Source organism: Hippocampus bargibanti, linkage group LG11 (assembly GCF_051943395.1).
Source record: "Hippocampus bargibanti isolate YZ-2025 linkage group LG11, ASM5194339v1, whole genome shotgun sequence".
Classification (NCBI taxonomy): domain Eukaryota; kingdom Metazoa; phylum Chordata; class Actinopteri; order Syngnathiformes; family Syngnathidae; genus Hippocampus; species Hippocampus bargibanti.
The window spans coordinates 20,600,020-20,617,406 of NC_142744.1; the positions used below are offsets into that span (position 1 = coordinate 20,600,020).

The 17,387-nt window shown below is 43.6% G+C and overlaps 2 protein-coding genes across 2 annotated transcripts; one reads left to right on the forward strand and one right to left on the reverse strand.

Moving 5' to 3' along the window:
• Nucleotides 1–2,356: 2,356 nt before the first annotated feature.
• Nucleotides 2,357–9,418, reverse strand: snap47 (synaptosome associated protein 47). The gene is made up of 4 exons (XM_089008937.1): nucleotides 8,364–9,418; nucleotides 5,550–6,046; nucleotides 2,991–3,115; nucleotides 2,357–2,768 (listed from the first exon to the last, which is right to left on the reverse strand). Exons 1-4 carry the CDS (start codon nucleotides 8,867–8,869, stop codon nucleotides 2,622–2,624), a joined length of 1,275 nt encoding a protein of 424 aa, XP_088865063.1. The 5' UTR covers nucleotides 8,870–9,418; the 3' UTR covers nucleotides 2,357–2,621.
• A 3,265-nt stretch (nucleotides 9,419–12,683) lies between these two features.
• Nucleotides 12,684–17,284, forward strand: jmjd4 (jumonji domain containing 4). Its single transcript, XM_089009243.1, has 6 exons — nucleotides 12,684–13,251; nucleotides 13,322–13,487; nucleotides 14,342–14,467; nucleotides 15,034–15,301; nucleotides 16,220–16,366; nucleotides 16,624–17,284. Exons 1-6 carry the CDS (start codon nucleotides 12,999–13,001, stop codon nucleotides 16,960–16,962), a joined length of 1,299 nt encoding a protein of 432 aa, XP_088865369.1. The 5' UTR covers nucleotides 12,684–12,998; the 3' UTR covers nucleotides 16,963–17,284.
• Nucleotides 17,285–17,387: the final 103 nt, after the last annotated feature.

The window sequence follows — 17,387 nt, forward strand, 5'->3', positions numbered from 1 at the left end:
CTTGTCCATTTAACTTCACCGTTTTAGGATTTTTTTCAAAATCGCTGAATTTTCACATTTACCGTTTAAATACTAAGTAGAAACGCGCGGTGAGGCAGCAGCCGGCTGAGCCTCACCATGGATTGCGCAATCACTATGCTAAACTGTGCTGGCTTGCTCTGCAGTGAGACCACATTGCTGTCCTTCTGCATATCGCTCTTAAAGCGTTCAAACACGTTTAGTATATGAACTAAATTTCTACAATTTAGCTGGTGTATATAATGTACAGTCACTGTACATTATAAACACCGTACTACAGTGTTTATTTTGTTTTGTTTGTATCAAAAATCTGTGCGTAGGTGAGGCACACAGTTCTCCCGCCTCATGACAGGGGGCGCTTGTGATTCCAGAGATACTTGCGACTCCACGGCTGCAGTATAATAGAATTAAGGACAGCAAGCTACAGTAAACAGTTAGCAAGTAAAGTGAAACCCTCCAGTCATTTTTTCGTGTTGCTTGGCCTCATTTTCAGAATGGATGGTTACATATATAAAGTGAAAGAATTTTCTAAACTGGACTTTCAATCGAAGCAGGAGATAATAATTAAAGGAAGACCAACACCGGAGCTAAAAGGTTTGCTTTAGACAACGGGACGGAATACTCACTCTTTTCAGACGGACTGGTACACACGAAAAGGCTGGCTGTGTGGATGTCCAGCAAGAAACCGCCTTTTCTGCTTTTCCTGCTTTCTGTTCTCAACTTATGACAATGTCTGGACTCAAATGGGGTATTGCGACCTAAAAAATTTACAACGGAGCCTAATCAAACATGAGCGGTCGACCGCGCACATCCAACGTCAAATCGCGCTAAAAACAGGATCGACTTGGACATCCAACGTCAAATCGCGCTAAAAACAGGATCGACGTGGCTTTTGATGAACAGCGAAGACTCAACATCAGCATCCACAATGCTAAGGTAAAGGAGAACCGGGAGATTTTAAAAGATCTCATCAATGCCACCTGCTTCCTTGCCAAACAACAGCTGGCATTTCGTAGAAATGATGAAAGTAAAGGCTCTGCTAATCGTGGCAACTATGTTGAACTATTTACATGCTTTCGCTGAGAAAGATGACAGGCTAGCGAGTCATTTTGGGACATCCACTGTATTTTCTAGCCTGTGAAACAGAATACAGAACGATTGAATTGAAGCAGTTAGTGATCACAGCAACAAATTGACCATTTGTTGCTGTAGAACACAGGTGTCAAAGTCAAGGCCCGTGGGCCAAATCCGGCCCGCCACATCATTTTTTTCGGCCCGCGAAAGCAAATCAAACTTGTTAAATTCCATGATGATTGCTAAAATCTGAGCCAAAATTTCATATTTTTGGATGTCAACCACAATAAAAGTCATTATTCTTGACTTCAGATTTGAAAACGAGTTATTCATTAATTTGCTGTGTGCTCTATATGTAATATTTGAAGGGATTTTAACATTCTAATGGGTTCCCCAAATTCATAACGGCCCTCGAGAGGAAACCATAACTACAATGTGGCCCGCGGCAAAAAATTACTTTGACACCCCTGCTGTAGATGAGATTGTCATTCTCAGCACTGAAAAGACTGAAAACATACAGTCGGAAGAGGACTAATCAAGGACGACTTTCTTCACTAGCAGTGATCTCAATTGAGACAGAGACTTTTTAAACTGAAGAAAGATAAGGAAGGCTTCTACAAAGATGTTATTGAGGGCTTTCTTCAGAAGGAGCAGCGCGTAGACTTCATTTACAAGTAAAGGTAACACAATAATAATCATTTTTTTAAATTATTTTTTTCTATGCTACAGTTTGTATATATAAAAATGCTGACATTACATTTTAAACAAAACACGTTAACTGTTGCCAATCAAATGGTGAATAAGCTACGCTGTAGAGGTCATGTTTGTAAATCTGACTGTGATGACGTCAGTGCCTCACCAGCCATGAACCTCACCGCACGTCACTGGTTCTTAACCTCGATTTAAAATCTCAAGAGTTCCGACGGAGACTGCCATGGAGGTTAAGACGCACCTGAGTCAACAGTTAATTTGCTGTAGTTATGACACTATCGCTTGGCCATCAATGGCTGCAGATGGTTACATTACATCAATTGTCCAATAAGGGCTGCTTAGTTTTCTCAGTTGTCAAAGTGTGACTGTCGTGAGATAAAAGAAAAAAAAAGTGGTCAACATGGGTTTACGTGGATCACAAAATCTAACGGGACTAAGCTTCCTATCTACTCAGATCTGTTTGGTAGCCAATCACAGATGTGTTGAATTATGACTGAATTGATCTTAAAATGTAGATTTAATAAAAATAAAATTGCAATATATCAACATCATGAAAAGTGAAGATATTTTATCAAGAAACATGAACTTCACACATATGATTTCCCTTTGCGGTAGACACAAAATGACATGACCTGCCAAATTTTGCAACACCTGTTCTGTAAAGGCTCATGCAAAACACTGATGAATAAATACAGATGTCCATTTGTAAAATTAAATAAATGTAAAGTGCTAATAGGTTCTCAGGGAATCTTTCAAGTCTCTGGAAGTGCCCCACCACAAGCATATACATTAAAGCTCCATCTGTACTGACTCTGCATTCAGAGCAGTTTTTTAATGCGGCTGGTGTGCTTCCCAATGGTCATGGAGGCTTGATCGGCGGAGTTGGTTAGGACGGTGAGGGCTTCATCCTGACGTTCCAGCTCTGTCTCGGCCTCCAGAGCTAGGCTCTTCAACTGAAGCAGCATCTGCAGTGCACACACAAAATGTAATAAAAGCCACAAAAAACAACCACTCTGAACTCAACTAAATTTAAAAAACACTACTAAAAATGAAATATAAAGTAAGGATAATTACCATAAAAAAAACTAAAAAGCTCTTATCAGCCTGGTTATGACTAACTCCATAACAGAAGCATCACTATGAACAATATGGTGATTTTTGCCGCAGACATTCCACGTGCTGTTCACCTGCTTGAGCTCCTGTGCTTCGGCCTGGCTCATTTCGGGCTGGAAGACGTGCACCTGAAGCTGGGACAGCTCCCCCGCTGGGACCTCCATTGGGACTTCCATCTCATTGCACCCGTCCAGCAAACCTGGGGTAAGGGACAAGTGGAGTGTCACATCGATACAGTATCTGCATTTGTGTCACGAGAAAGAAAAACGGAAGAGCTCTCCAGTTATGGACAAAGCTATACTGCCACAAAGTGGTCAAACTGTGGAATTGACTGAAAGGGTGGCCAAAGCTTGTCCTGTTGATTTCTCAAATAGGCAAATGGTGTATTAAGTAAGCATTACACCATTTGTACAGCATGAAAAGAAGGAGAAAGCCAAAGAGAGCAACAGAGAGAAAGAGCCAAAGCGTGAAAGAAAGAAAGACTGATTTAGACAAAAAGAGAAAGAAAAAGAGAGAGAAACAGAGAGAGAGAAATACATAAGGGAGGGGAAGTTGATTCAATAAATAATTACAAAATTTGAGGACCCCTATTTGAGAACCACTGTCAGAGACAACCATTTGATGAGATGCTAACAATTAATTGATTATTAAATTAATTGAAGGCGGCTATGCAGAACCATAATAGCCAACACAGGCATCCTGAGGCATTTAATCCACAGGCTACAATTAGCAGTGTTTGAAATAATATCTGCTCGGAGGTTTACATCGGGCGTACAACTTGCACGTCAGGCGTACAACTTTCAAAACGTCTCGGACTGGGTGGCCGACAACTTCCTCAAGGAAAAAAACAAAAACGATTATTTTCAAAAAAATTATTTTCAAATAAAACGTTTGTTTTATTCAATAAAGCAAAAACTACAAGCAAAACGTTACAAGCCATGTGGACTCCTCTTTCGAAGGTTTCAAAACTTTCAAGTACACTTTTCAGTCACGGTATAGTCTGAAGCACGAAATCAGAAGCCTGTTTCATGCTTCGGACTATACCGTGACTGAAAAATGTACTTGAGAGTTTTGAAAGCCGCTTAGAAAGAGCAGTCCACGTGGCTTTTAGCAGACAACGCAACACAAACATTGCGTTGTGCACCATGACGACAAAATCTTCAGTCAGGGATATTTACCATAAATTAAGCAAGGGAGCATTTGTGGTAGGTACTTCCTTAATTTAAAAAAACCTTTATACTTCGCAACAATGTTTTTTTTTTGCGGTTAGTCACCTTATTGTGATTCAAGTTGTGAAAAATGGAGCAGGCAACTTTTCAGAGTTGTCTTCCCGGGTGTCCGCTAACTTTTTGTCATGAGTTTCAGACACTGCAATTCGACAGACTGAAGAAAAGGTTCCAACCGAGACCTTTGAGGGACACCAAATGTTTTGGCCATCTGATCAGATAGTGAATTGTGTTGTTCAAACTATAATAAATAAATAACAACTACAGGTAACATCCGATTTACGACCGGCGCGAGCTACGACCACCTGTACTTACGACCACAACACTTTTTTTTTTCTACGCCGCCTGGCACCGTGATGCGGTGGCAGCCCAGCAACGCTGTTGAGATCTGCAGCGTGTTTGCGATGCATTTGGTAGAATAAAGACTCGAGATGGTCCTTCTTGTTCAGATTGAACAAGTAGGATGTTTATTTGTCGAAGCACAGAGAGCAACCGCTTCTCTCAGCATTGTATAAGAACTATTTCTTAATCGCTGTCAAAGGACAATATGTAGCGTTGTGGCTGCGTTGCCAGATTTGCTCAACATTTAGCATTATGTCCCTTTCATCTTAACAGAGAATATTACAGCATTACACAAAATGAGGATACAAAATAACTGTTTCTTAACAAACGCGTATGACAATCTTAGCCAGCCAGACAGCAGCTCACTCGCACAGCAAAAGACGGGGGGTGCCATCAACGACGAGGTGGGTGGCCGTCGGCGCTTGAGACAGTTCGTTCTGCTTTGTGGCGAGGTGGGCGCGGAGAGGGCAACCGGGTGAACTTTTTTCCTTCGACGTCCACCTGAGTCCGAGCGTGTGTGTTGGGCGAGCTCTTCTGGCTTCTCTGTTAGCAAGTAGAGCGATTTTTCAACAGCGTGCATGCGTGGGAAGCCGTGCGTATTTAGGTCAGCAGAAAGTGTGTGCGCCGACAGTTATAAAAATTGATAATACGAAATGTAAAATAACATAAAATGACATTAAAAGTTCTAAGATTTATAAATGAACTGTGAACAGTTTGGTATATAATAGTCCATCCATCCATTTTCTGTGCCGCTTATTCCTCATTAAGGCCGTGGGGGGTTCTGGAGCCTATCCTAGCTGTGTTCGGGTATGATGCGGGGGTCACCCCGAATTATATATAATAGGATTCAATAGAAAACATTCCTTAGAAACAACAGATTGACATTGTATACTATCATGTCGTGTAAATGTCATGTCGGCCATTTTGAATGGATTTCGACTGATGACCGTTTGATTTAGAACCGCTTTGTCGGAACAGAACCCAGTCGTAACTCAGATGTTACCTGTATTGCTTATCGAACCATTATCTGCGGAAGAAAAAAATGTTTTCCATTTTCTACTTTACCGTCATGCAAAATGTCCACTGCTGCGTCACAAGGTGATGAAGCAGGCGTGGCACGGAAGGCGGCGTACTCTTCGGCGAACTCCACCTTCTTCTTGTATTGCATCTCAAGCACAGCAAGCGCCTCTGGCATCTTGGCCGATAGCAGCCGACAGCGAACGTCGGGCCTGCCGATGAAGCGCTGCCTCACTGTGATTTCGTAGGGGCTGTGGACGCGGATCTCGTCCACCTCGCCGCGTTCGAAACGATGTAGCAGACGGCAGGCGTCGTCGTGCACCTCCAGTGAAGACGGCAGTACCAGCAGGCAGCCAGGCTTCAGGTCGCAGTCGCTGTCCTTGGACACCACAGCCGGGATACGGGCAATAACTTTGCTACGGCTGGACGCTTTGGATACAGAGGCGACGGCCTGAGCTGCATCTTCCTCCTTGGCTTCCTGCTGATTCTTCCATGGGAGTTTACTGAAAGGCCACCAAGAAGGAGACTCCAGCTCTGATAGAAGTCTGCAAGATAAAAAGAGTAGATTTTTTTCAGCACAGAATGCAATCTACTGTGCTAGGTTGACTAGAAATAATTCCACATTCATTACTTGCAAGACACGTACAGCAGATGCTTGACATTCAGTAGACCAGCGACTATTGTGGCGAACACAATAGCCGCTGTAACATTCCCACTCATGACTACAAACAGACAATTGTTTACATTGGAACAGCTACATGCTGCTTCACCAAATTCTTGGTTTGAATTTATTGCAGGAAAGAAGAAATACTGTAATTCAGTACAGATTCATGAAAAGCATTTGCATGACGCGTCACAAATATACAATTGTTCATGTCTGTGTAAGGTCTTAGTCGTACAGGAGTGGCCCATTGATGAAAAGAGGCTTTGTCAGCGAACTAAAAAAGTGTTTTGGTTCGCTGAAAAAGCCTCTTGGATGAGACGCGAAACGTCTGACACCTTCAAAGAAATACAGATGATGGCTGAAGAAACCTTTTCAATGACAATTGCTCATGGTTACTTAGAACGCAACAGTACAAGTAAAATAACCAAAAGTGGTAAGTCACATGCTACTTTCTTCCCCCAATCTTTTTTTGTTTATTCCTTGAAAGACAAGGGAGAAAATGAACATAGCAGATGCAAAATATTCCGTCGAGCACAGCACAAACCTGCTTTGGGATAATTACCATACAACTGTTACTTGGAATGAGTGTAGAATAAAAGCAATGTAACTTTGTAAAATGGAGTATGCCATCTTTCGACTCGCTGTCACACTTGTGTATATCATTCAAGCATTCATTCATTTTCTGATTTACTTTATCCCTACAAAGGTCGTGGTGGGTGATGGAGCCTATCCCAGCTGCATTTAGGAAGTAGGGAGGGGGGACACCGTGACACGGTTATCCGCCAATTGCAAGGCACGCAGAGATGGACAACCATTCACACTCACATTCATACTTAGGGACAAGTTAGAGTGTTCAATCAGCCTGTCATGCATGTTTTTGGAATGTCGGGGGAAATCGGCCAACCCGGAAAAAAACCCATGCAGCAGTTAAACAAATTTACGACAAGGTGAAACATTGTAGTACAAAAATTATCTCAAATAATAAGCCATATGCTACTCCACCTACGTCTAAATTAAATTAAATATTACCAGTGGTGGAGTGTAAAGGCCTGCAAATCCTTCTCTGGCCTATAAATATCTGAATCACAGACTGATGTTAATGATATTTTGGCCATGAATGTTTACCTACTGAAGGCTGAGCGATGAAATCCACGGCCCGCCACTGAATATTACTGATAATTTGAATAACTTACTTTCTTTTCCGTCTTGACAGGTGCAGTTAAGGTGAGAAGAACTCACAGGTTATATAATAAGTACTGTTCAGGTGGTTAACTCGTGTTTCTTTTTCTTTTCCCTTCAGGGGTCGCCACAGCGAATCAGTGTCCTCCATCTAACCGGGTTTTGTGCATCCTCTTCTCTCACACCAGCTACCTTCATGTCCTCTTTCACAACATCCTCATCTTTGCTCATCCCTTTGGTCTCCTGCCTGGCAGTTCAAGGCTCAGCATCCTTCTCCCGATAGACACTTTTTCTCCTCTGGACATATCCAAACCATCTCAGTCTGGCCTCTCGGACTTTCTCTCCAAAGCCTCTAATATGAGTCGTCCCTCTAATGTACTCATTCTTGATCCTATCCAACCTGGTGACTCCGAAAGAAAACCTCAACATCTTCAGCTCTGCTACCTCCAGCTCCGTTTCTTGTCTTTTCTTCTGTGGCACTGTCTCCAGTCCAAACATAATGGCTGGTCTCACCATCGTTTTGAATGATGAATGACTCTCTGTGTCGGTGTTGTCATATTATTTGTTGTTTTGTTTTTCCCAAGATGGCGGCGCATGAACACGCAGCGGCTCCCCTCTCCCGGCAAATTGGCGTTTTCATGTTGATTGTGTTTGTTAAAGTCATTTTAAGTGCCTTGCATGCCTGGTCCGAGAGGACAGTAATTTCATCTGTGCTGTATGTCATGCATATTAGCATATTTGACAATAAAGCTGACTTTTACTTTTATACACTTTTCCTTTCATCCTAGCTGAAACCCTTCTATCACACATCACACCTGACATTTTTCTCCAGCCGTTCCAGCCTGCCTGGACACGCTTCTTCACCTCTTTTCCACACTCTCCATTGCTTTGGACAGTTGACCCCAAGAACTTAAAATCCGCCAACTTCTTTCTCTCTTCTCCCTGTAGCATCACTCTGGGACGTGGATGGCTGGTTAACTCGTGTTTATATTTGGAAAATAGAAAAAAGAAAGCCATACTTATCTGCTACTCCCAGGTCCGAGTCCATCTTCTCCAAGCCTTGTATCATACTGTCAAACTGCTCCCCCTGGTAGCTGAGGACCCTCCCGGTGTCCTCCAGTCTTTTCTGGGCCCCGGCAACGAGGTTGATGAGCTCTCGGCCCTTGGAGGGCTCACTGCAGGGGACGCCAGTCCTACCCTCTGAGCCGGCGGGGGACAGAAGGCGCTCTCTCCAGAAATGCTCCATCACGTTGAAGACCACCACCCGGTTGGGCTTGAGGGAGCCAAACCAGTGTTTGACGTTGCCCTCTTCCAGCACCGTCAACGTGCTAAAGATTAGGCTGGACGATTCCATTTTAATCTCAGTGATGTGGGAAAGTCGGAAACTGGAGAGGGTCTCTTTGGTTTGATTCGAGACGAAACGTACCGCGCTTCTGCTCAGGGACAGCGTGCCGTTCTCCCACCTCTTGTCCGAGGTGAGATAGTAGGAGCCGGGCCAGCTGTGGATGGGAGCATCTCGGCTCATTTTAATGACCAGAATTTCGGTTTTGACGCGTATATGTGCAAGACTGCTTCGTTTACTGATCTAAACTGATGGAAACGCGTCTCTTTCTCAAAAACAAAACCGAACATGGATGTACTACCACACGTTTCGAGTCATTCGGCTGCCTGTTTATCACGGAAGTGACGTAACGATTGCAGTGTTACGGTGTGTTGTGTTCGACGTTCAAGACCGTTGAGATCACCATGGCCACATTTTTATGGTTGATCTCTTCAAATTCGAGTCACGTTTGGTCTTTCAAAAAGTTGAAATTCTTTGGATAATTTCACCTCAGACCAATCACGATCAAATCAAAAGCTTAATGCAATTTCATTGCGTATTTTACTCGCTTAATGACGTCAAGGGTAATTATCATTGTCCCTGTGCTGTGTTCCAACTCGAAACTGCCGACCTGTTGTGTTTGCTTTTACAGACGCGGTTTTAACAATGACATATTACCATGTTTGATTTACTCTCCACACGTATTTGTTCATATAATGTGAGCACCCAGAACAAATGCATTGTCCACACAATTGTCGTTTGGCGTCGCAGGTTGTCAAGGAAGTGACGTACGGATGATGTCAAGTTCATAATGATAGGAATTGCGGGCTCTTTTCAAAGAGCCGGTTCTTTTGGCTCGGCTCACTAAAAAGAACCGGCTCTTATGGCTCCCAAATGGCTCCTCATTTTTTTTGTTGCTTAAATTAACAACCAAAAATTATGTAAAACTATGTGAAAAACGAATTACCCATGTAAAAAATACACTATATCAAATATTTGTTATTTATATGGCTTTATTTAAAAGTGCACAGAGAGCATCCATTAATTTTCACGTTCACTCTGCTCTGAGGATCAGCTGTCACTAATTTCAGAATCAGAATCAGAATTTATTCGTCCCACAATGGGGAAATTTGCAGTCCACCGCAGCAATTGAAAAGGGATGGGGTTGGGGTGGGGGTGAAAGGATAGAAAACAAGATATTCTAAGCATAACAAAATAAAAATGTCAACTGTATACTGTGCAAATGTAAATGTGCAAAACCGTTCCATAAGAAAAAAACTGTACATAGTGCAGAATCAAGAAATGCATCTTGATATATTGCAAGAACCCATATTTACAAGTGTCCAGTTTTTTTCACATGTGATGATTGAGAATTGTGAAGCCTGACAGCAGTCGGTAGGAACGAGCGGCGGTACGTCTCCTTCTTGCATCGCGGGTGTAATAGTCTCTGGCTGAAGGAGCTACCCAGTGCTGTCAGGGTGGGCAGGAGGGGCTGTCCATCATAGCTTTTAGTTTAGTTAGCGTCCGTCTGTTGCCCACCTCCTCCAGAGAGTCCAGCGAGCAGCCCACGACAGAACTGGCCCGCTTGACAAGGCGCTCCAGTCTTTTTCTGTCCCGGGTGATGATGCTGCCTAACCAGCAGACAATGCCATAGTGGATGGCTGATGCCACCACAGAGTACTAGAAAGTCTTTAGGAGTGACCCCTGAACTCCAAAAGACCTCAGTTTCCTGAGTAGGAAGAGGCGACTCTGTCCCTTTTTGATTAGGGCATCCGTGTTTGTTGTCCAGTCCAGTTTATTGTTGAGAGTAACACCCAGGTACTTGTAGGAGGTCACCCTCTCAACGTCCGAACCCTGCATGTTCAATGGTGCAGGTGAGGATTGTTTCCTGCAGAAGTCCACCACCAGCTCCTTGGTTTTCCCGGTGTTGATCTGGAGTTGATTCTGCTGGCACCAGTCCACAAAGTCCTTTGTCAGTTCCCTGTACTCCCTATCGTCTCCCTCTGTAATGAGGCCGACAATAGCTGAGTCATCAGAGAACTTCTGAAGGTGGCAGGTTGGGGTGTTGTAGTTGAAGTCCGAGGTGTAGAGGTTGAACAGGAATGGAGCCAGGACTGTCCCCTGAGGCGCTCTGGTGCTGCAGAGAAGCCTGTCCGACTCAGTTCTTTACCCTCACATACTGTGGCCTGTTTGTGAGGTAATCTGTAATCCAGGATGTAAGGTGATGATCGACTCCGGCATGCCGCATCTTGTCCCCCAGTAGATTTGGCTGGATGGTGTTGAATGCACTGGAGAAATCGAAGAACGTGATCCTCGCCGTGCTCCCAGCATTCTCCAAGAGCAGCAACGCCGTATGGAGGACGTTGATGATGGCATCCTCCACACCGATGCTGGGCTGGTAGAAAAACTGTAGCGGGTCCAGCGATGAGCTTGCCAGCGGTCGCAGATGGGCGAGGACGAGTCTTTCCAGCGTCTTCATCAGGTGAGACGTCAGCGCCATCTCTGTAGCTGATGAGCTCCTTTGGGTTGGCAATCTTGGGCACTGGGACCAGGGCAGTTGTTGGTTGCGGAAAGCTGGTCGTGAGAGGGGGCAGGGAGGGTGCCACAGTGAGAGTTGGTGCAGGTGCAGCTACAGGTGAAGTTGACGATGGGCCGGGGGCGGCGTTTTGTCAAACCGATTGAAAAAGCGGTTGAGTTCATCTGCCCAGTCCTTGTCTTTTTCGTTCAATGTCACTGGGCTTTTGTGGCCTGAGATGTTTTTCAGGCCCTTCCAGACACCAGTGACATTGCTGGCTTGCAGCTGCTCCTCCATTTTCATCCTGTAGACCTTCTTCGCCTCTCTGATCTTCCTCCTCAGTTGGATCTGCACGGCCTTCAGTTCCTCTCTGTTGCCCGACACAAAAGCCCTTTTCTTCTCCTTCAGGAGGACTTTTATGTCGGGATTAATTCATGGTTTGTTGTTGGCAAAACACCGCACAGTCCTGGTGGGCACGGTGTTTTGTTCACAAAAGTTTATGTAGTCTGTGATGGTGTTGGTGAGTGAGTCAATGTCCTCCCCATAAGTCTCAGTAAAGAGCTCCCACATGGTTGAGTCAAAACAGTCCCGCATTCATATTAATAATGCTATCATACCAACTAGTTGAAAATATAATACAGCAATTGAATAATAATAACAGCATAATGTAATAACATTTGTTCACCTGTCTACCCTAACCCCCACCCCTTCTCTTCACTGCTGCGTGTGTTTGTAATACAACCCTCCCTCCTCTACCACGGATATCGACCAATCACGTGCGGCTTTAACCGAAGACCGGGGAATAGAGGACTTTCATTCCTTTCATAACTTTGCTGCTGTGAAATGTAAATTTATCCGAGACTATCCGATACGAGACTAATAAAGGCAAATCCAATCCAATCCAAAAAGTCGGCTCCCATTACCGGCTCCTTGTTAGGAGCCGGCTTGCTTCGTTCACGTCAGATATCCGGCTCTGAGAAGCGGCTCGTTCGCGAACGACACATCACAAAAGTTCAGCTCTTGTTGCCCGATTTGAAAGTCATCTGACTGAGTCATGGGACCGATTCATCATATACTTAAGCCAATATTTGAAGACAGTTTCATATTTGATAGCATCAACGTCGAGTCGATTAAATATTCATTAACACACCATTAAAAAAAAACAATTAAATCAGAGAACAACCAGTACACCAGCTCCATGTTCTTGAAGGAATTTTGTCATCACTGATGAGGCGTCACCAATGATACGTGTTGCAGTTTTACTGTTCGATTGTGTATCCAATTGCTACAGTTATTTTAGACAAGATCACAATAATTTACTGCCTTGCCATCGACTCAGCTATGCCAGAAAAAAAATTACATTCATTTGCTAATATTCATGCAGTAATACATGTATCGGGAAAAGCCGAAAGGAAAAGAAGAAGAATATAGGCAGTTGGGACAATGTTTCTTGTTGTTCGGCAGCATGAATGCATCACACGGAAGGTACGTCACAGTAAATGATGTTTCAATGATTACTGTCCGGCTTGAAATTGGTTTGAGAGTATGGTCGATTGCGACATGTTTTTGGACAAAAAAATGCGAGCAAAGAAACAGGAGACAAAATTTTTGATTTTTGAAACAAAAAAAAAAATACAATTGTGTGAACATTATTAACGGGGTGGTAAAGGCAATGTCACGGTGTGGATTTGTTTTGTGACCGGGCGCTCCAAAATAACATCTCGGAAATGTCACATCTGCGTTCTCTTAAAATTGTAAGCCAAAAGACGACTTCCTTTATTTTCTTCTAATTTTAATTAACTTCATGTTCGCATCATCATGGACAGAGATGCTTACCGCAATTGTTGCAGTCTGGTCAAAATCCCTCGCCAGTCCTACGACCAGTTCTGCTCGTCGCATTTCGTCGATTACATCGATAAGGATTTGTCTTACTCCACATTCTTCAAAAGGCACCTGCTTCCCAATCACCCGTGCGTCTTTTCCAAGGGATTTACTGAGAAGTGGAAGTGTAGGAAACAATGGGTGACTGAGGATGGAAAGCCCCACTTCCAGAAGCTACTGGAAGAATTTGGTAAAATATTTTACTTTTTTTAATGGTACAAATTTCCCCTTGCAAACGCTTTCATTTTTTTTTGTCCCAGGGGAAACTCCCGTTCCTGTGGCCAACTGCAACGCAAAAGAATACAACGCAAACCCCAAGCAAGTGATGCCTTTTAAAGAATTCATCCACTACTGGAAGGAGCACATCCAGAATGGACATTCATCGCCTAACGGATGTCTGTATCTGAAAGACTGGCATATGTCCAGGTACAATAAACTGTACTACATATGAAATACAAGCATGTAACGACACATTGTTCAACCAGCCAGCTGTCTTCTGTCTGAGCTGATTCCAGTTGACTTTCGACACAAGGTGGGGTATACCTTGGACTCGCTGCCAGTAGATCGCAGGGCACATGTTAACAAACATTTGCACTCACATTCACAAAATTAGGACCAGTGGTGTCTAAACTGCGGCTTGCTGTTCATTTTTGGGCAGCTCGTGCCATGTACAGTACTTTCAAAATGGACTGCAATACGATTAAAAACAAAACCTCAGAAGAAAAAGTTTGGACACTTCCGACTACTCTAAACTTAACATGCAAGTGTGTGGAATGTGAGAATAAGCCAGAGTGGGGACCTGGAGAAAATCAACACAGGCATTGGAGAACATCCATTTGAGAAACATGAATTTATGTAAACATAATAAAATGCAAATGGTTAATAAGCACCAACTATATCCTTTTTTATGTGTATGGCATGAAACCTTTTGAATTCATTTCATGAAAAAGTTTTGTAAATCCATTGAATGGCCTATCCAGGTTGATTAATTTTTTGGACGTGTATCCATCCATTCATTGTCCGTGCCGCTTAATCCTCATTAGGGTCACGGGGGGGCTGGAGCCTATCCCAGCCGTCTTTGAGCACTAGGCGGGGGACACCCTGAATTTCTTTGCCAGCCAGTTTGTGGTATACCATTGACCTTACAACTGAACGTGTAAGGCCGATGGTATACCACAAACTGGCCTTTAAACTGACTAATATAATATATATAGGATTTGTATGTCTAAAAGTGGAAAACAAACAGTATGTGTAATGATATTGTCTTTGGATCGCCACAGGGACTTTCCAGAGCATTATGTTTACACCACCCCAATGTTCTTTACATCTGACTGGCTTAATGAATACTGGGACGCACTTGAAGTGGATGACTACCGCTTTGTCTATATGGGGCCCAGAGGATCATGGTAAGGATGTTGCGGATGAAAAATAATGAATGACTACTGTTGGGTTTTTCCTCTTCGTATTCAGCGTGAGTTGTAACTACTCGCAAATGACAGAAGAGATTATACAGAGTAGATACTAATCACTCTAATGAATTTGTACATATTGGATTGGATTTGCCTTTATTAGTCTCACAGTGGAGAAATTTACATTTCACAGCAGCAAAGTGATGAAAGGAATGAAAGTAGAAAAAACATGAGCTGCTGGAAAGGCAGCCAGTCTCGCGGCGCCGTCTTGAAGTCAAAAGAACAACAAGAAAATAAATAACAAATAATATGACAACACAAAGACAACATGACAAAACAAAGACACACAGAGTCATTCATTCTTCAGGACTTGCTGTACCCTCTTTGTGATGACATGAAGCAGTTCTAGATGAAAGAGGAGAGAGAGATATTAATGCACTACATAAAATAAGTGGTTAAAACCCAGATTTTGCAGCTTTTTTGGAAGGTGACTGTTTTTTTATTAATGAATATTGTTTTCCGAAGTGATTATTTTAGCTAAACATTGCCGGAAATACCCACAGGACACCGTTCCACGCCGATGTTTTCCACTCGTACAGTTGGTCGGCCAACATCTGTGGCAGGAAGAAGTGGCTGCTATATCCTCCTGGCCAGGAAGAGTTCTTGAGAGACACCCATGGCAACCTCCCTTATGACGTCATGGCGGCCGAGCTTTACGACGGGAGCCTTTTTCCGCACTCCAAGGAGGCTTGCCAGCCGCTTGAGATCATCCAGGAGGCTGGTGAAATTATTTTTGTGCCCAGTGGATGGTACCATCAGGTTTATAATCTGGTATGTTCAAACCATCTGTTACCATTTTTGATTGTTTGTATACCAAAGTATTGGATGTTAGACATTGGCCTTGACCTAAAAAAATCATTAAAAAAAATATTATTTCAGCCCAAGGGGCGTCCCGGTAGTCGAGTGGTTACCACGCCGTCTCCAGCGGTCCTGAGTTCAAGACCCAGTCCGGCCTCCCTGTGTGGAGTTTGCATGCTCTCTCTGGGCCCACGTGGGTTTTCTCTGGGTCCTCCGGTTTCCTCCCATATTCCAAAAATATGCATGGCAGGCTGATTGAACACTCAAAAATTGTCCCTACGTGCGAGTGTGAGAGCGAATTTCTGTTTGTCGTTGTGTGCCCTGCAATTGGCTGGCAACCAATTCAGGGTGTCCCTCGCCTAGTGCCCAAAGACGGCTCCAGTAGCCCCGTGACCCTAATGAGGAATAAGCGGTATGGAAAATGGATGGATGGATTTCAGCCCTAGTTATTACAGTCCAGAAATGTGTACTCACCATTGGCACAGCAGTATGTGCGGTAGGTTTGACCACTGTTTTTTCCGGAAGATGAAGTGCTGCCTTCATGAGAGAGAATACAACAATGCTTTCCATTCACTATTCACTAGGTTCTCAACAAGACCCCAATACTCTTATACGAAAGCTGCACTCTGCATCTGCACTGCAGTAGAGTGAATGGGGTGAGGAGTTGCTTATTTGAATGAGACAAGACTGCCGCCTCAAAAGAGAATTTCAGCAAGGTTTGAAAAAGAGGGTATATTGATTGCTATGGTCCTTGGCCCGTGGGTTATTTTTACATAAGCATTGCAGACATATTGTTAAGACACCTGAGAACATTAGTTTTTTCGTGGCAGAGCGGGGGGGAAAAGCACATGTGGCTGGTAATGTAAACATGGCCCTGACACTTTCTTGTAGGAGGACACAATTTCCATCAATCACAACTGGCTAAATGGCTGCAACGTGGACATCATGTGGCAGTTCCTACAGAACGAGCTGTCTTTAGTGCAGAAAGAGATTGAAGCGTGGAGAAACACCATGGATTCGTGGCATCAGCATTGTCAGGTACCCAGCAGCATTCAATAAACGGCTGAAAAGGACATGTCGGAATGTATCTGTCCTTTCCCACAAGCAAGTAGTATACTGTAAAAACCCACCAAAATGTTTGCAGGAGCGTCAATTATAGACTGCAATGTCGCTAGTCGTTATCACGCTTGACAAAGAAGTTTATAAGAGGATAAAGAAGACGCAATACACTTGCTGGGATCATACGAAACCATGCGAGTTCTACTCATTCCAATGCTTCGAACTTCCACTTCCAGGTCATCATGAAGGCCAGCTCCGGCATTGACTATCAGGAGTTTGCATCGTTTCTCAAAATTGTGGCGGACAACCGCATGACTTTCTTGAACGGTCGTCGCTCCGGAGACGCCACCGAATGCCCGCGCCAGCTTTCCGAGGCGCTCGTCACCCTCGGCCCTTGCCATGCTGCCTTTGACTTGCAACGGGTGGCCCATATCCTGGAGCTCCTTCTGTGTAACGACGATTTCAAAAGGCTGGAACACTCGTCGTCGGTCGTCGGGCAGACGAAAACCATGTTGCAGCAAATTAGGGACACCATAGATTCCACCAGGGGGAAGCATTTTCTTTCTCAAGACTGAGAGGTCATGTGAAATGGGGTTGCAAGGGCTAGACGTTTTTCTTGTATGAAGGTGTTAACTTTAGCTGTGAACATATTTAGATTTGGACAATTGGCGTGGCATGAGAGTTAATTTATTTGAAACCGTTCCGAGGCGCTTTAATAACACTAGTCATTATATATTAAGGCAAATCTAAAAACAAAAATAAAAATATTGATAAATTCTCGTCTGAAAAAGAATATTTCTAATCATTTTGCATAATATGTGGAGGGGGTGAAACATTAAAATGGCTTCCCAAATTCATAACGGCCCTTGAGAGGAAACCATAAATGTGGCCTGTAGCAAAATAATTAATATGACACTTTTGGCTTGGTTGTTTAAATTTTGTCAGTGAAAACAAAAAAGGATTAACATTTTAAATGGTAAGTAGGTGGCCAGCCTGAAAA